Source organism: Eriocheir sinensis, chromosome 10, assembly GCF_024679095.1.
Source record: "Eriocheir sinensis breed Jianghai 21 chromosome 10, ASM2467909v1, whole genome shotgun sequence".
NCBI classification, from domain to species: Eukaryota; Metazoa; Arthropoda; class Malacostraca; order Decapoda; family Varunidae; genus Eriocheir; species Eriocheir sinensis.
The window spans coordinates 13,753,857-13,777,822 of record NC_066518.1 but is presented as its reverse complement, the minus strand read 5'-3'; the positions used below and the strand labels follow the sequence as shown (position 1 = coordinate 13,777,822).

At 44.8% G+C, this 23,966-nt stretch overlaps 1 protein-coding gene across 2 annotated transcripts in view; it reads left to right on the top strand.

Annotated features, from left to right (window-relative positions):
- The first annotated feature begins 788 nt into the window (after nucleotides 1-788).
- LOC126996610 (dipeptidase 1-like) overlaps nucleotides 789-23,966 on the top strand; it is a 73,189-nt gene continuing 50,011 nt past the window's right edge. Inside the window, exons 1-3 of one of the 2 annotated variants that reach the window (XM_050857277.1) lie at nucleotides 789-932; nucleotides 16,236-16,461; nucleotides 18,413-18,524. In XM_050857277.1, the coding sequence (XP_050713234.1) occupies nucleotides 16,253-16,461; nucleotides 18,413-18,524 (321 nt within the window). In that variant the 5' untranslated portion in view covers nucleotides 789-932; nucleotides 16,236-16,252. Of the gene's footprint in view, nucleotides 933-10,702; nucleotides 11,107-16,235; nucleotides 16,462-18,412; nucleotides 18,525-23,966 lie in introns of those variants that run through there. The other variant, XM_050857276.1, reaches the window with a different exon arrangement.

The window sequence follows — 23,966 nt, the reverse complement described above, 5'->3', positions numbered from 1 at the left end:
ATCGGGTTCTAATGAGTGTATCCTTAGGCTGATGGTACAGAAGAAGGGCTAAGCTACCATCAGGGTCATAAAACTACCTCTGCTGGAAATGCCCGTAACTCCTACGAAAGCCTTCTCAGATATGTGTGACAGAAACGGGAAATGTTGAAGAATAAGACCCCTTAAATTGACGAGCCAGCATAAGTCCAACACCTCAACAGTTATACGTAAGACTTATCTGTGAGATAGACTGACGAGAAAGAGGAGGATAAGAAGATAAAGAAGAATGAGGAAGAGGAGGAGCTGGACAGCGGCCAACGTGACACTTTCATATATTGCGACGGAAGACAAAACGAGAAAGAGGGGAAGAGGAGGAGGACGAGATTGAGGCAGGTTTTGACATCAGAAGACTAATAAATGAGAACTACAGGAGGAGGAGGAAGAGGGGGCTTGATGTAACACCTATAAGAATGACTATGAGATAAGCCACGAGGAAAAATGACACTGATAACAATATACTGATAACCACAACTATGCACGTACGCAGTCAAGATAATGATAATGATCGTGACCGTGAACCAAAACTTAAGCAGTAAAGATAATGATAGAAGTGATAATGAGTGTGTAACCAAAACAAAATATAAAAATAATAATGATAATGAAGATGATGTTAGCGACAGCGTATACCAAAGTTTTTAAACATACTTGGTAACGATACTAACAAAACACATAGCCTACTCTAGTAACCATGCCTCCTAGCTTACATTTCTTTTCACTCAGTCGTCGTATGTATTTCCTCTCTCACACTAGGTCAAGCTCGGACTACCATTATCAGCATCAGCACTTGCCACCTTCAGGATATAGGGAGGAAAAAAAGAGCTCTTCCCTGAATATATAAAGAGAGCTTGGAAAAGTAAAGAAGAGTTTTCGCACGGGCGCTCCTGCTAAGTAAGGTAAGGTCAATTGAATACGTCTTTTGTGGGCATATGGAAGGAAGGTTCTGGGTGTGGAATTTATAGCTAAGTCAAGTAGCGTCACAAGTTTATATATGTTGTTCTTTACTGAGGAGGAAGGCACGCCATCCTTTATGTGGAGTTTTTGGAAATCGCTTTTTTAATGTTCCGGGAAGGTCGGGTGAATACGTCTACATCTTTTTTGAGGCATAATAAGAGATGTGAAATTTATACCTTACGTTGCATCACAAGTAGTATACATATTATTTAGTTTATCCTTTATCCACTGAGTAGGAGTTTATGGAAATCGCTCATACAGCTTTCCGTGAAGGTTAAATACATATATATCTTTTTGAGGGATGATAAAAGACGTGAAATTTGTACCTCAAGATGCATCACAAGTAGGATGTATATATTATTTACTGAGCAGGAAAGCACTTCAGTCTTTGGCCGTAAAATGGGAATCTGCGTAGTTTATGGAAAGGGGTCAAACAGCTTTCCTGGAATATCTGAATGCATATACATCTTTTTGGAGGCATAATTTGCGTAGCTTATGGAAATGGCTCATGCAGCTTTCCTGGAAGTTCGGCTCAATAGTCTACACACATCTAATTTTTTGATGCATTATAAACGACTTGGAATTTATACCTCACGTTGCATCATAAGTATATATATTATTTACTGTGGAGGAAAGCGCTTCTTCATCCTTTATCCGTACAATAGGAGTCTGCACCGTACAAGAAAGAGGGAGACAGTGGTCGGCATTGTCAGACACTCTGCCCCTCTCGTCAACTAGTAATGTATTTCCAAAAGCCAAAAAGAAGATGAGTCGGGTTCTCATGAGTGTTTGTTTTAGGTTCACGGTGCAGAAGAAGGGGCAGACTACCACCAGGGTCATAAAACTACTCCTGGAAAGGCTCAAATCTCCTACGAAAGCCTTGCCAAATATGTGTGCTCGGGCGACGACATGCTTGATAATAGAAGTACCGAATAATAATTATTACGGACTTGTGTGTTGTCTACATGTCCCAGATTTATCCAGGGCATTACAGCGTCGCCGCCACCGTCTCCGTCGTCGTCGCCGCCGCCGCCAACTTTAAGTGTTTTCCGAGCAGGTTATAAATGACACACTTAGAGGATTATGAGTTCACAGTTCCCGTCCGTCTTCAGTAGACAAAGAAAGCGAAAAGGAAAGTTAGCAATGGAGATGGAAAGGATGACATTAGATTATGAAATGAAAGTCCGTCCTTAGTAAACAAAGAAAGCGGAAAAAAAGAAAGTTAGTTACGGAGATGAAGGGGATGGCATTAGATTATGAGATATGAGGGGATTTGAGTCTTCAGTAAACAAAGAAAGCGAAAAAGAAAGTTAGTTACGGAGATGAAGAGAATGGCATAAGATTGTGAGAGATGAGGAGATATGAGTCTTCAGGAAACAAAGAAAGCGGAAAAGAGTGTTAGTTATGAAGATGGAAAGGATAGAATTAGCTATGAAATGGAACGACTCACGTGATATATGAATCCACCTATGAAAACCCGGTTAATCTTCTCTGTGGCCTTGGAAAATAGTCGTAATGGGAGCCGATGGGTTTAAGAAAATGGACCTAAATCACCCAGATGGAAAGGAAGGGGCTACGTTATAAAACTCCATGACACACGAGACATGAATTCACAGTTGCCTAAAGTTGAAGATAAAATGTTCTGCCGCGATTTGCATTTCCAGACTCTTTTGGCTCTCACCACAGATATTTTTAAAGGTCACAAACGAGACTATTCAAGTTCTCATGGGTGTTTTTTTTCTTAACCTCATGGTGCAGAAGCCTTGTCAGACTATCACTAGGTCATTCAACTACCCATGGAAATACCCACAACAACCTCTACGAAAGCCTTACCAAATGTGTGGGTGTGCAAGAATTAAAATACTTGAGAAAATGGCCTTTTATGACACTTTAGAGACTTGAATCCATGTTGTCTTTCATGAATAAACAAGCGGAGCATACATAAAAGATCATAGTCACGTGGATAGAGAGGATAGTGTTGGTGGGTCAGGGAAAGTGGAGGCGAGGGGTGTGTGTGTGTGTGTGGCGTGGGGGGGGAGGGAGGAGGAAGGAGAACCACTATTCCTCCTTGAACCACTCGAAATGTTTTATTGGTAAAGTTCCCCGAGGCGCTGCTTGACTTACTGGTAACTCTGGGCCATTTGCAAGGTTTTATTAGTAAAGTTACTTGTCGCAAGCCTCAAGTCATGTTCAGAAGGCCTCGCTCGCATGGCTTCCTGGTGTCTCAGAGGACCATCGGCAAACAATCTATTAGTAAACTTAAGCTTCTAGGTCCAGTGTGACGTACTATATAGCATCTCTTAGGTCGGTGTTCTTAGACGCTACCGACTCTCAAATCAATTCTTTTTAAAGGACAAAGAAAAAAAAAAAAGAGGTCAAATGCGTTCTCGTGATTTTTTATATTTATTTCATGGTCAAACTTCCCACCAAGTTCAAAAACTACCCGCGGAAAAGCTCTTAACTCCTACGAAAGCCATGTCGAATGTGTGTGCTTGGGCGACGAAATGTTGAATAAAATACGGGCGTTTAGGACCGGGTCAAACGTTTTATCAGTAAACTTAAGCATCTACTCGCACCTCAAAGACCCGGCGTGGCTTACTGGCGTCTCTGAACTACTCAAAATGCTCTACGCCGAAGGTTTTTGTATGCAAGTCTCGACTCATACTCTGGAAAGGCGCTGCGGGACTTCTTGAACTCTTTGAACCTTTCTAAGTCACGGGTCACGATGCAAGCCTGGCGTCATACCGGGCAGGCGGTGTGTGAGTTACTGGGGACTTTTTATGGACTATTATATATGTTTTATTAGTAAAGTTCATTCTGTGGAGGCACTGCGTGACGGCCGGCTGTGTGGGTCGTGCCGGAGTGGGCGAGGCGGCGGGCGGAGGGCGCCCACGCGGCCCCGGAGTGTTCCACTTCCCCAAGACTTCCGTAATTGTAAGTCCTGAAGTTGAAATTAACAAAACTGGACAGCTAAAGTGCACGATGGCCGCTGTTATTAAAACGAAATGTATTCTGCGAATTTCTGAAGTTAAAATGAACGGAACTGAACATCTGAAAGGCAAAGCGACCTCTGTTAATGAGATAAGATATATACTGCAAATTTCTGAAGCTGAAATCAATAGAACTGGACATCTGAAGGGCGTAATATCCTTCAATATATATGTAAACACGTATTCTATAGATTCATGAAGTTGAGCTTAAATTAAATGAGCGTTCAAAACACATAATGATTTTATTTTCTACAAACACGCGAGCGCTCATACACTATATAAAAAAATTCGTGTTATAGATAAAAAAACAACAGCAATGAAACAAAATCATTTCCATGGATGCCAGTAACATTTCATGAGCCGGTGGTGTGTTGCTCCCGCGCGGGGAAGACCAACACTAAAATATTAATTATAAACACCACCATCCATATTATTTTGTATTATGCAAAGTACGGAAATTAAACAGCTGCCCATCATATTTCCATAAAGGGGAAGCATAATCTACGAACGAAAAATAAAATATAGATCTACATAACGACTTTCAGATTGTGGGAGGTTGACGAGTGGGTGGCGAGAGGAGGTGGAGGAGGAGGAGGAGGAGGAAAGTGATGGGGGAGGGGAGAGCAGCGGGCGGTGAGGCGGCGAGGGTGAGGCTTACATGAGTGTGTGTGTGTCGGCTTTGCTTCGCTTCATAGTTCACTGGGCATTACCGCATTGTTTAGCGGAGGCCGGATTTAGGGCCTTGGATTTGCGCCGTTGGTTTACCGGCCGAGGCAGGTATACCAGCAGACCACCACCCCGGCACCCACTCATTGCTAGGTGGACAAGGGCCCTGTGTGTCAGAAAACAGCCACGTGTCTCCACTTCGCCCAGGAAACGAACCCAGTATCTCTAAGTGGTGGGTCGAATGTGTCAACCTCTGGACTACGAAACATTGGGTGAGGGTTAGAGTTCCTTCACACACACATAGTCGATTCACTTATTCCCTTCTCCCGAATCTCCTCTAGGTCTAAGGCAATATTCTTCAAAGTAGACCACGTTAGACTGTTCGCTGGGAGGAGGAGGAGGAGGAAGGGAGGGAGGGAAGGAAGGATGAGGGATAAAAACGTAATGAGGTGTATGGTTAGGTCGGGGGGGGAGGAAGAGAGAGGAGGAGAAGGAATGATGGGGATGGGAAAGAAAGGAAGTAACCAGGAGGCACACAGGTTTAAGTATACCGTCGAGAGGCTTGACAATTAATGGATCGTGACGGCAATACTCGAAATTCAACAGAACACCCAGAAAGCTTCACACCCCACTTCGAGTCTCGGGTGGTGTTACCCTCACGACCCTGTTCATCCTCGTTTACACTCCCTCGATGATGCTGCGTCTTCATGACCGGCCCAGAGGTGCTTCTTGGCTTCTTACACGTTACCGAGGATTCGCTGGATGATCCTCTTCTGGCGGTGAACTGAAGGGGCTGTTAGGGATAAACACTGTTGTGGGAGTGGCTTCGTGTGGGCAGAGTGGTGTGGAGTGCGTGGCTGCCTTGCTCGTAATGGTAATGGCTTGTTATGAATTCCCCGTTACTGGCTGTCTGGCTATTCTGGTCACACTGCAGCTTATTATTAACCACTGGACGAAGTCATTTGCATCCCATTCCTGGTTTGTCCGTCACGGGGTTAGGTGCCGTTCCCTGAGCCTGTAGCTTGTTGGTTAGAGAGCTCGGGATGATGGGGTGCAGAGGTTAGCTGGTGAGTGTGTAAGGGTTTAGGTACGAGTGTGGGTGCAAGATTAGCTAGTGGGGGAGGGGTTCAGGGGTTAGGTAGTGGGTTAGTGTGTTAGCGTGGCATTGCTGGAAACTTGGAGATCTCAGTTGGAGTGCGTTTGTTATTTATCTCTTTGTTTATTCCGGTAAAGGAGGAGACTGACCAAGAGAGAGAAGAGAGAGGAAAGAAGAGTGAGAAAAAGAGAAGAGAACAGAGGAGGAAGGAGATAAACGAAGACCTACGGGTGAATGTTGATCCTAAAGTCTCGACACTGTATCTGTTTTTGTTTAGTCTGGTGAAAGGAAACAGACCAAAAGTTTAAGAAATACGAGAGAAAATAAAACCTCCTGCCGAATGCTTCTCCTATAATCTATTAAGTCTTCTTGCTGCTCTCTGTCTATTCCGGCAGAAGGAAATGAACCAAATAAGAAAAACGAGAGAAAGGAAAATCTGGTGAATGCTTCTCCTACAATAAACCCTGTTCTCTCCGTCTTCGTCCTGATCTTCGTCTTCCAGTAGGGCTCTCAAGGCTCTTTTAATAGGGTCCAAATGCTATTTCGACAATCTCTACGTCGTACTCTGCGTCTCCGTCCTGCTCTTCTTCCTCCAGTAGGGTTCTTCAGGGTCTTTTAACAGAGTCCAAATGCTACTTCTTCGTACTCTGCGTCTCCTAGTTCTTCGTTCTTCAATAGGGTTCTTCAGGGTCTTCTAACAGGCTCCAAATGCTGCTTCTACAATCTCTATATCGTACTTTGTCCCTCTTGCTCTTCTTTCTCTTCTTTCTTCAACCGTGTCTCTCTCTGATCTTCTACTACGCTCCTCATCTTCTCTTCTCACTACCGGACCAAACAGTTTCAGCCTCGCCTTCCTTAGAGAACAGAAAATATATATACCTGCCATGTTTCAGGTTTTTAGTCTTCTTAATAAAAGTTTCGGGTTGACAAAGAGTATTATGCAAAGGAGTTAGCTTGTGAATCCTCGTGAGCGTTTTTTTAAATCATATTCATTACACGGGATTATATAGATAGCTACGTAGTTTATGCTTGAAGTTTATTATTATTGTTCTACTTAATGCGTTGTTGTTGTTGTTGGTGGTGGTGGTGGAGGTTTAAACGTGTATATATAGTAAGTAGGTTGTGATAAATGATGCTGCTGCCACTGGGAACACACACACAATCACACACACACACACACACACACACACACACACACACACACACACACACACACACACACACACACACACAGACACAGACACGAACAAACGTATATATAAGTAGTTTGTGATGAATGATACCACTGATCACACACACACACACACACACACACACTCACAAGCCCCCCTACCTCCCCCCCACACACACCATCCCCCTTCCCTCACACACACACACACACACACACGAACGAACAAACTATAAGAGACGGAGATAAGGGGGAAAACGAGTAGCAGGAGCGGGGCGAGATAGGAAAGAGAGGAGAGAAGGAGAAAGAGAAAAGTCCAATAAAGGAGGAAATATATGGCCGCCTCCGAGACAGCGTATTGCACCTCATCCTCGGAGGAATGAGCCCGAGGAAGAAAGCCAGGAGGAGGAGGAGGAGGAGGAGGAGGAGGAGGACGAAGAAGAAGGAGCTGGGAGGAGGTGGGGTTGGTGGTGGTGTGCCTACTTGCTTGCCAATCTTTCTCTCTGTCTGCTTGTGCATTTACCTCGTTCTGCTTTTCTTACCTGCTTAAATTCCAGCCTGCTTACCTATATGTCTCCTGTCTTTCTGCCTTTTCAACTTACCTTTCTCTCTGTTTATCTGTCTGTTTTCCTTTCTGTCTATTTCCCTACCTGCCTATATCACTGTTTTCTCTGTCTAATCTATCTCCTTACTGTCTTTTAACTTGCCTTTCCGTCTGTTTATATGTCCGCTTGTGTTTCTATTTGTTTCTCTATCTATCTCCCTTCCTCCCTCCCTTCCTACTTCGTCTGTCTACTTGTTTCCCTGTCTATTTATCGCCTCACCTTCATGTCTTCAAAACTACATTTCTACCTATCTACCTGTCCATCTGTCTTTGTTACTCTACCTGTCTCCCTTCCCTCTATTTCACCATCTCCTTACCTTCCTAACTTCCAACCCACCTATCTACCTTTCTGCCCAACCTATTTATTTGTTTATCCACCTCTCCCCCTCCCTCTCTTCCTGCTTCCCCTGTTTTCCTGTTCCCCTGCCTGCTTGCTATGCCGTCCCGTCCCGTGCCTGTTTACACCATGGCTTTATTGATCTCTCTCTTAGCGCTAGTTCAACACAAACACGCCAGAACCGCTAATGAGTTGACTCCGCATCGTCAAGTTACTGAATCGTGGCTGCCGGTGATTCGTAACCCAAGTAGATCCATAGTCGAGGAGGAGGGTGGAGCAAGGGAGGGATGAAGGGATTGGAATGTAATGAAGTGTAGAGTTAGGTCAGGGTCAGGGGGTAAGAGAGAGGGAGGGAGGATGGGGATGGAAGAGCAAGAGAGTAAGGAGAAAAGGATATAAGGAGAGAGAAAGGATGGGGTAGGAAAATGAGGAACTAGAGAAGTGCGGCGAGGAGAAGGAAGGAAGAAGCAAGGGAAGGAAAGGATAAATAAGAGGGGACGGAGAAGGAAAATAAGAAAATATGGGAGGATGACAAGGTAAAGAAAGTAAGGAGAAGGGGAAGGAAGGAGAAAGTGAGGAAGAATGAGAAAGCAAGGGAGTAAGAAGGGTGGAGAGGAAAAGAAAGTTAGGAGAAATAGAGGGAAGGAGGGAGAGAGTAAAGATGGGGAAGGGCAGGCAAGGAAAGAAAGTTAAGAGAAAGTAGAAGGAAGAAGGAAGTGAGTAAGAATGAGAAAGTAAGGAAGTAAGGGGGATGAGAAGGAAGTAAGAAGTAAAGAAGCAGTGAGGATAGGTTAGGAAAATATGGGAATTGGGAAGTGTGGCGAGGAGAAAGGGAAGGAAGGAGGGAAGGAGGAGAAGGTTAGCAAATATGAGAGTCAAGAAGGGCGGTGAGGAGAAGGTCGTCTGAAGATATGGTGATAGGCTGGAAGGGAGAGAGAGAGAAAGAGAAAAGGAGATACCAGGGAGAGGGAAGGAAGGAGAGAAATAAAGAAGGAAGGGAATTCTCTTTAGGCCTATTTGGTTCCTATTATTTGATTAAAGTTTAGGAAGAAAAGGGGAGGATGTGACGGTCTTGTTGGGTGATCTGTCTGTCTATGTGTCTGTTCATCTGAGTGTCTGTTTGTCTGTTTATGTGAGTGTGTTTGTATTTTCATTGACATTAAGGGAGGCAGCTCAAGGGCAAAAAAACAAAAAAAGGGCAACAAAAAAGCTCTCTAGACGCTGCTCTGACATAAGAAAATAAAACGAGAGGTCAGAAGGGAGGTCAAATTCGGGTATAGAGGTGTCTTGAAACTATGTGCGTGTATCATTCTTTCTCACACACACACACACACACACACACACACACAAGTCAATATGTAGCTCCAAATTTAATCAAAACAAGGAGGGTACTGAATGTCGTGCCTAGGCTGGGGTATAGTCGCGAGTCCAGCACATGATCAGGCCGTGGGGTGGGGTGGGTGGGGTGGTGGTAAACGGGACCTCCGAGGATGAACGTGAGCATCGGCCAAGCACACACACCCTTCATCAGGCACACAGGGCGACGCCGCATTGTTTGCCCCGTTCATTATGCATATTATCCAATTAAATTATGACCGCCATTATGGTAATTTCACATAACTCCAAAACTGTTAAGTCTTCGAGGGACGCCGCGGAGGAGAAGGAGCAGGAGGAGGAGGAGGAGGATGTGGTGGTGGTGCAGAGGAAGAGGAAGATGAAGAAAACAAGGAAAATATGAAGAACAAGAAGTAGAAAATAAGAAAGAGAAAAAAAAGTAGTAGTAGTAGTAGTAGAAAAAAAAATGAAGAACAAGAAGGAGAAGAAGAAGCAAAAAAAGAAGAAATAGCTAAAATAAAAAAAGAGGAAGAAAAAGAAAAATAATAAGAAAACAAACAATAAAAAAGGAGACGTAAATGAACCAAAAGGAAGGAAAAAGGAAAAATGAGGAAGAAAATAAAAAAGGAGAAAGAGGAAGAAGAGGAAGAAAAAATCGGTTTTGCCACTCACCTCATAAACTAATAACAAAAAAATCAACCCCAAACCCAAACAAAAAAAGTGAAAAAAAAAATAAATCCGTGCATTATGGCGATGAGGGATTTGCGCTACGTGGCCGCTCGCTCGCTCGCCGCTTGTATTATATTTGTAAGATTTAATCAAGGCGCGAGTTTTAATCCGACGGGAGTGTGCGGGCATGGTTAATATTGGAAATTTGTGCGTGCAATGTTTTCCCCAAGATATGAAAATCAGGAACATCAACTCTGACATGGATGAAGGGAAGGAGGGAGGGAGGGAAAGGAGGAAGCAGGGATGTGAATATTCCAGCAGGAGGGAAGGAAGGAAGGCAGGAGGGAGGAAGTGATGGTAAGGGAGGGATAGAGATGGAGGGAAGGTCGAGGAGGAGAGAAAGGAAATCAGGAAGGATGCGAAAGGTGAATGTTGATGGAGGTAATGGAAAGAAAGGATGGAAGGGTGATGGTGATAGGCGAGGAAGAGAGGCGAAGAGCAAGGAAGAAAGGAAGGACGAGGTGTGTGATAATGGTAGAGAGGAAGGGATGGAAGCAAGATGGTGACAGATAGGAGCAGGAGAGAGGGAGGAAGAGAAGCAAGAAGCAAGAAAACAAGGAAGGAAGGAAGGAAGGGAGGGAAGGACGAGGTATGTGATAATGGTAGAGAGCAAGGGATGGAAGCAAGATGGTGACAGATAGGAGCAGGAGAGAGGGAGGAAGAGAAGCAAGAAGCAAGGAAACAAGGAAGGAAGGGAAGGATAAAATGTGCGGCGGTGGCGATGGGGGTGGTGGAGGCGGAAGAACCCTGAACCCTGAAAACCAGCCAGACCAGTCGTAAGGGAGACGCAGGTGGGGTTAGACGTGCGGCCACACACCTCCCCCGCGTGCTGTCATGACCCGCACCACCTCGCAGCCTCCCTCTCCATCCCTGATCTGATTTAGCCCTCGCCAAGGAGCCATAAAAGTTTCATGGGCGTAATAAAGGAATGCAGCGAGCCGACGACGTGGATTAAAGTGAAAGAAGTGCATGTTTGTGTTTTCCAGTGCCGCGAGGAATTCAAAAGCTACAAGAACTCACGCGCGCTCACTTCGGGTGCCACTCAACCTCACTTTCCCGGCAGGAGTGAGTGTGTGAGGATGTGCGCGCGCGGATAATTAGTCAAGCGGGAGGATGAGGCAAACAAGGCGCCGACACTGAGAGCCTTGATTTGAGGGGCGCCGCCAGCCATGCACCTTAGCCGGTCTGCAGGTGAGAGAAAGGTGGGCGCGGGTGGGAGGCGTGGAGGTAGGGAGGGAGGGGCTGGTTACCTGGTGGGTGTGGGTAGGTGTGGGGGTAGTTGGAGCGGTTTACGGCTGTCCTAGATTGTGGTGAGTGTCTTGTTCTTGCACGTGGTGGTATACTTGGTTATTGGTTGATGCGAGGAAGGGTGCAAGAAGGAAGGTTCGTTTAGTGACAAAGAGGAAGGAGTGTAAGGAGGGAGCGTCTTAGATTGGGTCATTGACAGAAAGGGAGTAGTCATGCGTCCGTCTTCTCAAGTCCATTTATACTTCAATCTCTCTTCTTTCTTGCTATACCCTCCGTTTCATTCTTTCTTATTTCGTTTTCTCTCTATCTTCATTTTTATCAAGACTTTTCCTATTCCCTTCTTCCAAATATCTGTATAATGTTTAATTCCTCTCACTCTATCTCCTCTTCTCTCGTGTTTCTCCTCTTCCTCCTGTTCACGTATATTCTTAAATCTCTCCTCTTTCTTGCTATACCTTCCGTTTCCTTCCATCGTATATCTTTTTGTAGCTATCTCCCTTTTTATCAAGACTTTTCCTGTTGCCTTTCTCCCAAATATCTGTTTTTTCTCGAATTCCTTATCTTTCTCCTCTTTATTTATGCCTCAATCTCATTTTTCTCGCCACCTTTTCAGTTTTCTCCTATCCTATTTCCTTTTCTCACTATCTCCATTTTTAAAAATATTTTCTATTTCCTTTCTTCCAAATATCTGTCGACAATATTAATTTCCTCTTCCACTTTTCTCCTTTATCGTGTTCCTCCTCTTCTTCCTTTCCGTTTACATATACTTCAGTATCTCCTCTTTCTCGCCATTCCTTCTGCTTCCTCTGATCATATTTCTTTCCTTCTCTCCATCTCAATCTATAGCAGGACGTTTCTTATTTCCTTTTCCAAATATTTGTCTTTTTTTCTTCTTTCTGCCATTTTCTCCTCTTTCCTTGCGTTCCTCCTCCTCTTCCTTTCTGTTTACTCATACTTCGATTTCTCCTCATTCTCGCCACTCAGTTTTCTCCAATCTTTTTTTCCAGCTTCAGTTTTTATCAAGTCTGAACCACTTCCTTTCTTCCATATATCTGTCTTGACTATTTTTTCCTCATCCACTTTTCTCTATCCTCGTGTTCCTCCTCTTCCTCCTCTTCTTCCTTTCTGTTTACTTAGGCCCCTTTCACACTTGCGGGCGAGGCCCGCGTCCGCGCTTGTAACGCGGACGCGGGCCTCCCCGTGTATTCTTTCAGACGGCGCGGTTGAAAACTGCTCACCACCTGCACGAAGGTGGAAGGAAGCATGAGAAATTTAGGAAGGTGGAATGAAAGCCAGGGAAAGGAAGGCCATTCATTGGAGGAAAGGAGCGGCAGAAATAGAGCTGAAGGAGGAAGGGAGATAAAAGAATAAAATTAATAAAATGAAAGACCAAAAATTAAGATAGATGGCAGAGTAAAAGGTGAAGATGGGAAAAAGGAGAGAAGGGAGAGGAAAGATGAGGAAGCAAACACGAGGAAGACGAGTATAAAATTCTTCCTATATATAAAGTAAAAAAAAAAAGGAAACAGGAAAATGAACGCACAACATATCACATTGAAATCAACCAGAATACTGAATGAGTTCTCTCTGGAGAGTTTGCGGGCCGCGGGCATCGCCCGCGCCCTGTGAAGACACGCATTGAACACTGTACTCTTTGTGGCTTTTTTTCCGCCTGCAGATGACCCAAAGGGAACCCGCGTTGAATTTCGCCCGCACGCGGACATCCCCCCGCGTGTGGGCGATGTCCGCGGCATGTGAAAGGTTCCATAGAAAACATCAGTCGTAAGTTTACGCAGGTCCGCTCATAAGCGCGGGCGTGGGCCTCGCCCGCGCCGTGTGAAAGGGGCCTATACTTCAATGTCTCCTCTTTCTAGCCATTATCTCCGTTTTCTCCTATCTTTTTTTTCTCTCCATATTCAGTTTCATATTTTTTTTCCTATTCATCATCTTCCGCGTTTCTCCTCGTATCTTGTATTTCTCCCCTTCTTCCTCTCTCTTTACTTATACTTCAATCTCTCGCTATTCTTTCCGCTTCCTCCCGTCGTGTTGTGAACTTTTTTCCCTGATACGCTGCTCTTAATATTTCGCTACTCAGAAAGACGCCTCACAATGGTAGAGCGGCGCAGCAAACGAGAGGATGAAGCCATTAAACACCGCAGGTCATGTGTGTGGCATTAACCGAGACGGATCTGGATTACATGTGTGATCGCTGCTATTAATCGCGTGTGCTCACTCTCCTATTACTGAAACCTTACACATGCATAGTATTAACGTTATCCAAAGCACAAACACGTATATGCAGTTTCCACGCTAAAGGATAATGTATGTTTGCCGAAATGAGTCTCTTTATAAATACCTGACGCAAGAAATCATTGATATTTACTATTCCATCGATATTCTTAGTATATGTGTGTATGTGGGGTGGGGGGTCAGAGTAAGTGTGTGTATGTGTGTGTGTGTCTGTGTGCGTGTGTGTGTGTGTGTGTGTGTGTGTGTGTGTGTGTGTTCTTACCTGTATGTCTTTTGCCCATTTGCATTTTTATTGGACGAAGTGACGCTCGTAATATTATCCTGTACATTAACTATTTTTTTTGCTCTCATAAATCTTTGAAACAGTGTGTGTGTGTGTGTGTGTGTGTGTGTGTGTGTGTGTGTGTGTGTGTGTGTGTGTGTGTGTGTGTGTGTGTGTGTGTGCTCGCGTCCTTGTGATCCACTCTAAACAAAGGCACATAATGAGAGTTTCAGCCAATGCATAGTCCGTGGAACATAGTAAATGATGATTAGCTGAAGCCCAACACACACACACACACACACACACATACACACACATACACTAACGCAAAGGCAGCCGTGTTGTGTATCATACCCCGTATCTTGATTTCTCTCTGTCTCTTGAAATTAGGTCACGGTAACTAATTTCGATGCTGTGGACGCTCATTTATGTGGCTTCTCAGTGTCAGTGAGCAGTGAATTCAAGTTGATTCGTGCAACATGATGTGTAAAGCGTGCCCTTGAGCGGCTTCCTTTGCTGTAAAAAAATGTGTATATTTGTCATTAGAGCCTTTGGGAGAAGAGAGTAAATTTAAGCTTGTTGTGCAACATGATATATATACAGCGAGCCCTTGAGCTGCTTCCTTTCCTGTAAAAAAAACATGATTATACTTGTCAATAGAACATTTGGGAGAAGAGAGTATTTAATCTGTTTCCTGCAACGATAAAAGATTAATAATATGTTTGTACTTGTCAATAGAACCTTTGTGGATAAGTATAGGAGATTTGTAGATAAGGAAGGAGGTTCTTGAATCGCTAAAGGTAGAAGAAAGAATTCGCAGGTACGAAATGAGACATGAAAAAAAGGTATTATCGTATTCCAGTTGAAGTATTCGTTTCCAGTCAACTAAAAACGTACATGCGATGAGTTTTGAATCTATACATGTATATCACACACTGTCAATCAGAAATCACGTTATTCATTGTTAGGTTCGTTTATGCCTCTTATCCCTTGCATTCCACCCCTGATAAGCCGCAGTCTTTGTAACACCACCACTGCGGCGCGAGGGAGGGGCGAGGTGAGGCGAGGAGGGGAGCGATACACCTACCTGGCTGGCCACACTCGGCGCTGGGAAACGTTCATGACCCCGAGGGATTACGGACGTGTGGTGTGTGTGTATGTGTGTGTGTGTGTGTGTGTGTGTGTGTGTGTGTGTGTGTGTATTTGCCTTTGCCTACCAATCTTTGTATATGTGTAACTACATGTAAACAAGCGTCCGGGTAAAAGTCTACGATGAATGGTTCCCACATTTCACTACATCTGCCTGTAATCCATGTCCTCGTCTGCCCAATCCGTCACACGCGTCAAACAGCCCTAGTTCAGTGGCCATTGCTCCTCAGTAGTGCAGGTAGACTCTTTAGAACAGATATTCATCCTCAGACGCGGCGTTGCACGTCCAGACTTTCAACACAAACCACCAATGCATGTGTTTGTTTCCCCTGTTCTGCCACACACGTCAACCAGCACCAGGTCAGTGGCCTTTGCTCCTCGGTAATGCAGGTAAACGTTTCAGAGCAAATCCACATCCCCAGACGCAGCTGTGCACGCCCACACTTCCAGCACAAACCAGAGTCGAATCCAAAGCGACTGGCAGGAAATAGCTAGCAATATCCGCGTGAAAAATGAAATCGGCCGAGGCAGACCGCCCGCTTATCTTGGCTCTCAGAGTTTTTTTTCGTTTCATTTACACCTGAGTAGTGAGTGCACCGGCAGCGCCTCGAGGCCCGCCGGCAAGATACATTATGACCTCGTGCCCAGCTCCGCCCCTCCCCGCGCCGCGCTGTGCTGGAACGCTTATGACTGGCGGGCTGCTCACCTAATTCATGGGCAGGAAAGGAACGTGGGGGAGCGACGCTATTACTTGAAAACAATTAACTGGCTCTATACACATTGCATTTTTTCCCTAGTGTATTAATGTATAGATAAATAGATTGCTAAAGAGAGATAGAGGGAATCTTTCATAGCTCTAGACGTTATTGTTTTGTCAAAGTTTTTGTTCCCTAACGCTGCAAAAGCTCATTCCCAAAACACAACTATAGTCCATTCAAATAAACTGGATCCTAAAAGATAGATACATAGGTAACGAGAGAGAGAGAGAGAGAGAGAGAGAGAGAGAGAGAGAGAGAGAGAGAGAGAGAGAGAGAGAGAGAGAGAGAGAGAGAGAGAGAGAGAGAGAGAGAGAGAGAGAGAGAGAGAGAGAGAGAGAGAGAGAGAGAGAGAGAGAGAGAGAGAGAGAGAGAGAGAATCTATCGTTACTGAAGAAGTCATTGTTTTGTCTAGGTTCTTGTTACATTACGTTCTAAATACTCATACTCAAAACAAAGCTATAGTCCATTCACTTAAACTGGATTCCTAGCTTCTATAGTTACTTTTCCAGTGGCTGTCGTCTATTTTTCTCTCTTGGCACGGATAGCAGTGACGACTCATTCCCAAAACAAAGCTATATTCCATTCTTTCAACCTGGGACTCTCTCTTACAATAACCTTTTCAGTGGCTCTCAGTTGTTTTCCTCTCGTGGCAGGGGTGGCAGTGGCGGCGATGGCAGCGATGGTCGTATCCGCGTTGCCTCTCCGGGTCAGCGGCCAGCCTGTGCGGGGGGCGGCCAACGTGAGCGTGAGGGTGCGGGGGTCGGCCAGCAGCGACAGGAGTAGCAGCCCCCAGCCCGTGAGAGTGGCCGCCGCCGCCCCCCACCGCGAGAGGCTGGAGGCTGCACGAAGACTTCTCAACAGCTCTCCTCTAGTGGACGGGTACGTGTGTGTGTGTGTGTGTGTGTGTGTGTGTGTGTGTGTGTGTGTGTGTGTGATGAGACACAGGTAGATATGTAGATAAATTGAGAGATAGAGAGACAAGAGAGAAAGAATGAGGAGAGAGAGAGAGAGAGAGAGAGAGAGAGAGAGAGAGAGAGAGAGAGAGAGAGAGAGAGAGAGAGAGAGAGAGAGAGAGAGAGAGAGAGAGAGAGAGACGTAGGAATGGCATACTATGGAAATAGGATGGTCAGAAAAAACTATGATAAATATGGAAGGGGGGAAGGGTACACACACACACACACACACACACACACACACACACACACACACACACACACACGCACACACGCACCAAGCGATCGCAACGGAAACGAAGATAAATAAGAGAGATACGGAGAGAAAGATACAGATGAAAGGAGAGATGGAGGAAGGGCAAGAAGGGAGAGAGATAATAGCGATGTAGGGACGGAGGGACAAGGCCATTGAAGAGAAATTGGCAGGATGGGAGGAGGAGAAAAAGTGGAGGAGGGGAGGAGGGAGGAGAAGGAGAGATAGGAGAGAGAAAAAAAGGTTAGGTGTTTCAGAAGAAGAAGAAATATATATAGAGAGAGAACTAGTACGGTAGAGATGTAGATATTGAGAGAGAGAGAGAGAGAGAGAGAGAGAGAGAGAGAGAGAGAGAGAGAGATTATTAATTATATTTTCTTCACTCTGAGTTATCAATACTGCGAGATTTAACTTTTCATCTTTCACACAATTTTTATTTCCTTTTCTTTCACCTCCCAACTTTCCCTTCTGTGGCTTTTTTCTCCCTCGATTTCTGAGTTTCACCCTTCTCTTCTCTGTCTGTCTGTCTGTCTGTTGTCTTATTTGTCATTTTGCACGTTTAAATTTGCCTGTGTTCATCTGTAAACGTTTTGTACTTATCATTTTATTTTTATTTACCATCTTGTTCTGTTTTTCTTGCTATCTCTCTGGTTATCTATGTTTTTAAGTGTGTATCTATCTATATCTATCTATCTATCTATCTATCTATCTAGTTAGCTGTGTCTATCTATCTACCACATTTCCTGTCCCTTCTTCCCTTCTTCCATTTCCGTCTCACTCTCACTGTTTAATTTCCTTCCTATTTTCCTCTCACTTCCTCTTCTCAACCATCCAACCCTTTCTGCTCTCCTTCTTCCTTACCCTCCCCCCCCTTTTCCCTCTCTCTCTCTCTCTGTTTCTCTCTCCCGTCTCCTTCTCTACCTCTTTCCCTCTCTCCCTTCTTGATTTCCTTTCTCTTTTCCTTTACTTCCCCCTTTCAAACCATTCAACCCTTCCTGATTCCCTCTTTTTCTCCCTTTCTTTCCCTCTCCTTCCCGTCCTTCTTCTCCTTTCTCATCGTCCCATTCTCTCTCACTCTTTAATTTCCCTATCTTTCTCTTACTTCCTCCTTCCATCCAACGTTTCCTGCTTCCCTCTTTCCTCCCCCTCTTTCCCTTCTCCCTCCCTCTCCCTTGTCTTCCTCCCCTTTCTCTCACTCCTTAATTTCCTTTCTGTGTTCCTTCTACTTCCCTCTTTCAAAGCCTCAAACCTTTCCTGATCGCCCCTTTCCCTCCCTTCCTTACCATCCCTCCCTCCCTTAGCTTCTCGCCTTTCTCTCACCTCAATTTCCTTCCCATCTTCCTTCTACTTTCTCCTTCAATCCAACGAACCCTTCCTGCTGCCCTTTGTCCCTACCTCTCTCCCCCTCTCTCTCTCTCCCTCTCTCCTTACTACAACACTACATCCCACCTCGTCTCTCGCCCTCCCAGACACAGTCCTTAATTTCCTTCCTATCTCCCATCTACTTTCTCCTTCAATCCAACGAACCCTTCCTGCTGCCCTTTGTCCCTACCTCCCTCCCCCTCTCTCTCTCCCTCTCTCTTCACTACAACACTACATCCCGCCTCGTCTCTCGCCCTCCCAGACACAGCAAGGTGGCGTGGAGGCTTCACAACACAGTGCCGTCGACAGCCAAGCGCCTCAACGGGACAACGGACTTCGGGGCGCAGCTACGGAGCGGCATGGTGGCGGCGCAGGTAAGGAATGTTGATTGAAAGACTTTGTAGGTGGTGATGGTGGTGGCTGAGTGGTAGAGGTGTAGCTAGATATATGTAAAAGACCGATACTTGTTTGAGTTTAGGTGGTAGGGGAGAGAGGTGCATAGGAGTAAGTCAGACGAGGTTTGTAAGAAGCTTTGTTTGGAAAGGTAAGGTTAGGTTAGACGCGTGTTATGTGCCGTGGGTGCTTTATAGATTTCAAGTGTTTTAGTTTTTTTTAACGTGTTTCTTGTGTGTTTTATTCGCTTTCTGTGCTGTATGTTTTGTGGTGCTAAGTGTTCTTATTACCTTGTACGTATTCTGCGCTTTTGTTTAGTGTATATTTTCATTCTGAGTTTTAAAGAAATGCTAGTTTTTGGACCATTTTGTAAAATAGAGATTGATACGTTTTATTGTAAGTTATGGTCAATAAATATCTATCTGTGTATTGAGCATTATGCATTATAGTATGGGTTTGAGTAGCATATTAGTTATTTTGAGGGAAGAAAGGAGGAGCTAGGAGTGTAAAAAAGAATGAGGAAACTGAAGGTGTGTATCATGATGTCTAAGGGGAAGGAGTGTAAGGAAAGGTGGCATCAACATAAGAATGACGATCCTATAGGTTCCAATAGCTTATAATTTCTTTTTACGGGAAGGAAGGAGGAAATAGATTGAGGCTTTCAGGAGTGTAGGAGAAGGAGACAGGTGTGTGTAATGGAGCTGGAGGGGATGAGATATAAGAAAGAGTCATTAAAGGCTGATAATGCCATAGGTTTGAGCAGCACATAACATCATTTAGAGGAAGGAAGGTAGGTTGATGTAGGTTGTAGCTAAGTCTGGGCTTGTAAGATTGTAGGAAAAGGAGAAAAGAAAGGAAGGGAAAAGGAAAGAAAGACGGAAGGAAAAGTAAAGAAGGAGGAAAAGGAGAGGAAAGACGACCAGAATAGGGATGAAGCAAAGAGGAGAAAGAGGGCTCGATATAATAAGGTTAAAGAGGGGGAAAAATAATAAGAGAGTGGAGGGCGATTCAATGCAGGAGTTAACTCGACCAATTGAAGCATTGTCAGGGAAGGAGGAGACGGAATAGGAGGAGGAGAAGGAGGAGGAGGACGAGGACGAGGACGAGGAGAAAGAAAAAAAATGAAGCATGAGGAGAAAGTAGAGACTATATATGATGAAAGAGAATATGAAGAGGAAGAAAAGAACGAAGAGGAGAAGGAAGAGGAGGAAGAGGAGGATGAGAAAGAAAATTATGAGAGAGAGAGAGAGAGAGTAAATTATATAAGTAATGGGGGATGAAACGAATTATAAGAGGAGGAGGAGAAGGAAAAAGGTGGAGAGAGAGAGAGAGAGAGAGAGAGAGAGAGAGGAAAGTATAAGTAATGAGGGAGAAGGGGAAGGGGAGGAGAAAAATAAAGGGACGAGAAGAGGGAAAGATAGTAAATATATAAGAAGGAAAGATGGATTAGAGAAGATGATGAAGAAGGAAGAGCAGGCGGAAAAGGAGAAGGAGGAGGAGGTGGAGGAGGGACGGAGATGATAAGGTTAATAATCTTTTTCTTGGTCACTGGCGAAGAAGATGAGGGAAGGGAGCTGAGATGAGGCGAGGGTGAGTGAACTAAGGAGATGTTTGCTCTCATTAAGGTTTTTGACGAGTGTTTATATAATAGACAGAAGGGATGGAGGAGGACTCGTGTTAATTGGGTTCATAATGGCAGCAGGCAGTGTGACAGAGTAGTGATGGTGATGGTGGTGGTGGTAGTGAAGTATTGGAAAGGGTTGTGATATTGTAAATAGAGTAAAAGTGATGAAAGATAGATAGATAGATAGATTGATTGATTGAGGTAAATAGGAGTGTAAGCAATAGAAGCGCCGAAGTCATCCTCAAGCAATATTTGGCGTTAGTTAGACCCCATCTTGATTATGCGGTTCAGTTCTTGTCACCTTAGAATCGACATCAAAATGTTAGAATCGGTACAGAGGAGGATGACTAAAATGTTTCCCATATGAGGAAAGACTTGCACTATCAAACTTGCATTCTCTAAAAAGGCGAATAGTGCGTGAAGTTTTGATCGAGATTTATAAATGGATGAAAGGTATTTCACTAAAAAGGCATAAAGAGGAAGAGATAGGATATAAAGAAATGGAGAGAAAAATGAGAAAAAAAGATGGAAGAGGGAGAAAAAAATAAAGAGAGGGGAAGAATCAAAAACAGGATAAAAGGATATAAGAACGTAAAAATGAAAAAAAATGAGAGAAAAAGTGAAGAGAAGGAAAAATATTAATTGAGTAGGAAAATTAAAAGGATATAGAGAAAAAAATATAAACTAGGGGGACATAGAACAAAGAAAATAAAGGAAGGAGAGAGAGAAAAAGAGGTCAAAGATAGAGAAAAAAAGATAATAGAAAAAGAGAGGTATATATATATATATATATATATATATATATATATATATATATATATATATATATAGAGAGAGAGAGAGAGACGAAAATCCCTCAATTACTAAACTTAGAAGGAGAAACTGAAACAGGTGATAATGACTCGTGGAAACACCTTTTGATCCTCTCTCTCTCTCTCTCTCTCTCTCTCTCTCTCTCTCTCTCTCTCTCTCTCTCTCTCTCTCTCTCGTCGCAACACAAATTAATCCTAGCGAATGAGGAAGAGGGAAAGAAACAATAAAGAAATAGAAAAAGAGAAATAGAAGGAGGAGGAGGAGGAGGGGGAGGAAAAGATGAAGAAGAATAGGGAGGAGGAGGATTAGGAGGAAGGGGAACAAAAGGACACAGGAGAATTATAATGGAAAGGGGCAGGAGGAAGAGGAGGAGGAGGAAGAGTAGAAAAAAAGGAAGAAGTGAAAGAGGCGGAGAAGAAAAAAGGGAAGAAAAGGAGCAGAAGAAGAAGAAGTCAACAAGAAAGAAGAGCTTAAACAGAAACAAACAGACAAAGAAAGGGAATAACAAGAACAGAGAAACAAAAAAGGAAGAAAAAAGAAGAAAAAATAAAGATAACAGAATAGAAAAAAAAACACGAATAAAAGAAAAGGAGAAGAAAATAAAGGAATAGAAAGTTATGAAAAAAAATAGTGATACTTGAAGAAGGAAAAAATATGAGGAAAGGTGGAAGAGGTAAAGAGGAGTAAGCGGATTGCAGGAAGAGGAAAATAACCAGAGAAAAGGAAGAGGAGAAGGAGGACGAAGGGAGCCAAAATGAAGAATATTATTTTAAAAGTAATATTAAAAAGTGTGAAAAATAAAAGTTCCAATACCCAAACTTTTATCACGGTGAATGTTGAACAGTAGAGATAGATAGATAGATAGATAGATAGAGGAAAGCTGATCTATTTCCTCTTTCTCTCCCTTGTCTTTCCTCTTTCTTCTCCCTTCTGACTTTTGTACATAGATAGATAGATAGATAGAAAGATAAATAGATGGAGAGAAGAGAGGTCAAATCCGTAAAACTTTATTCCTACGTGTGTGTGTGTGTGTGTGTGTGTGTGTGTGTGTGTGTGTGTGTGTGTGTGTGTGTGTGTGTGTGTGTGATGACGATGATGAAGGGATTAAACGATTAGGAAGAGGACCATTAGAAGGGTCATTATAATTTTTCTCTCTCTCTCTCTCTCTCTCTCTCTCTCTCTCTCTCTCTCTCTCTCTCTCTCTCTCTCTCTCTCTCTCTCTCTCTCTTTTTTATTTTTTTTATTTAAACATGTTCAGTACATTAGTACATGGCAGTATTATTTTTCTATGCTAAAGTTTCCCTCGACCTTTGGGAAGCTATTTAAAAGCTTCTGCCGATTATATTATACAATTATATACATGTTTACGGTGGGTGTAGGAGTAGCCACCTGTGGGACGCAACCTTCATCTGCTGAGTGGACAGTTGTGTCACATCCACATCAGCAGTGAGGTTGTTCCACCACACCACCGCTGCGATGGAGAAGGCACGTTGGTGGGTGCTGGAGCGGGCCATTGGCACTTCCAGGAGGGAGGCGTTGCTCAGCACCGTTCTCGTGCTACGCTCAGACCTCCTCCAGGTAGCCCTCAGTTCCGTCAGGTGGGGCACTAGGCCCACTTGTGCCTTGTGTAGCACCGTCAGGGCAGCGACGCGGCGACGGTGCTCCAGGCTCCAAGCTGGTTCGTGGCTGGTCTTGCCCGTCCCTCGTGTGGGTGTTGTTGTTGTTGTTGTTGTCGATGTTGTTGTCGCTGTGTCTCCCACTGGCTCGGTCGGTGGTGCTGGGTGCCGTTGATGAGGCGTTCAGCCCTCCTCTGCACCTTGTCTAGCAGGTTGAGGTGGCAGCGGGCGCTGGCCATCCAGGTGAGCGGTGCATACTCCATCACTGGACGGACTTGTGCCTTATAGAGGGTGTTCAGGCCCTCAGCATCGAGGAGGTTCTTCATGCGGCGCAGGAGGTTCACCTTCTGGGAGGCTTTGTGCGCCACCCTTTCAAGGTGACGGTCGAACCGCACCTGGGAGTCCACCTCCACGCCCAGGATGTCGACGCTGGCCTGCAGAGGGATGGTGTCGTTCCCGAATCTCAATCTGCCGTGGAGTTGCCTCGCGTCCTCCCGAGAACGTGATATTACCATGGCCTGGGTTTTGTGAGGGGCAAACCTGACTTGCCACCTCTTTCCCCAGGCCATTATGTCTGCCAACTGTCTGTTGACGGACTCTATCACGTCCTGGGCTTCCTCCCTCTTGTATGTTCTGGAGAGGGTGCAGTCGTCGGCGTAGGCGCTTGCTGCCGGGATGGTTTGCAGGAGGTCGTTAAAGTATATGTTCCACAGAATAGGTCCAAGGACGGACCCCTGTGGAACGGAGGCCTCCACCGGGAAGCTGGTCGAGGTGCTTCCGTTGACTGCTACGCGGAGGCTCCTGCCTAACAGGTTGTTTGAGAGCAGGCGCAGCAGGTCCCCCGTGATACCTAGTTGCTGTAGCTTCGCCGTCAGACCGCGGTGCCAAACGGAGTCGAACGCGCCAGCTATATCCAGGGCAATCACGAGAGAGGGGTGGCCGTCATCAAGGGCGTCATGCCAGGACTTTGAGAGGAGAAGGAGGAGGTCTGATGTAGAGCGGCCCTTCCGAAAACCAAACTGCTTCGGTGACTGCAGGTGGTTTTCCTCGAGGAAGGATGATTATTGCTCCCCGATGATCCTTTCAAATATCTTGCTGATGATTGGGAGGAGTGATATTGGCCTGTAATTGCCTGGCTCGGACCTGGATTTTTTCTTGTGTACGGGTGTGACTCTGGCCTCCTTCCACTGTGCAGGCCACACCCCGCTCTGCAGGCATCGCCGGAAGATCTGGGCGAGGGGGCTGGTGAGCTCATCGGAGCATCGCCGCAGTAAGTATGGACTGACGCTGTCAGGGCCTGGCGCCTTCCTGGTGTTGACGCCCCTCAGATGTCTCCTGACAGCGTCCTCAGAGCTTAGCACACTCTCTAG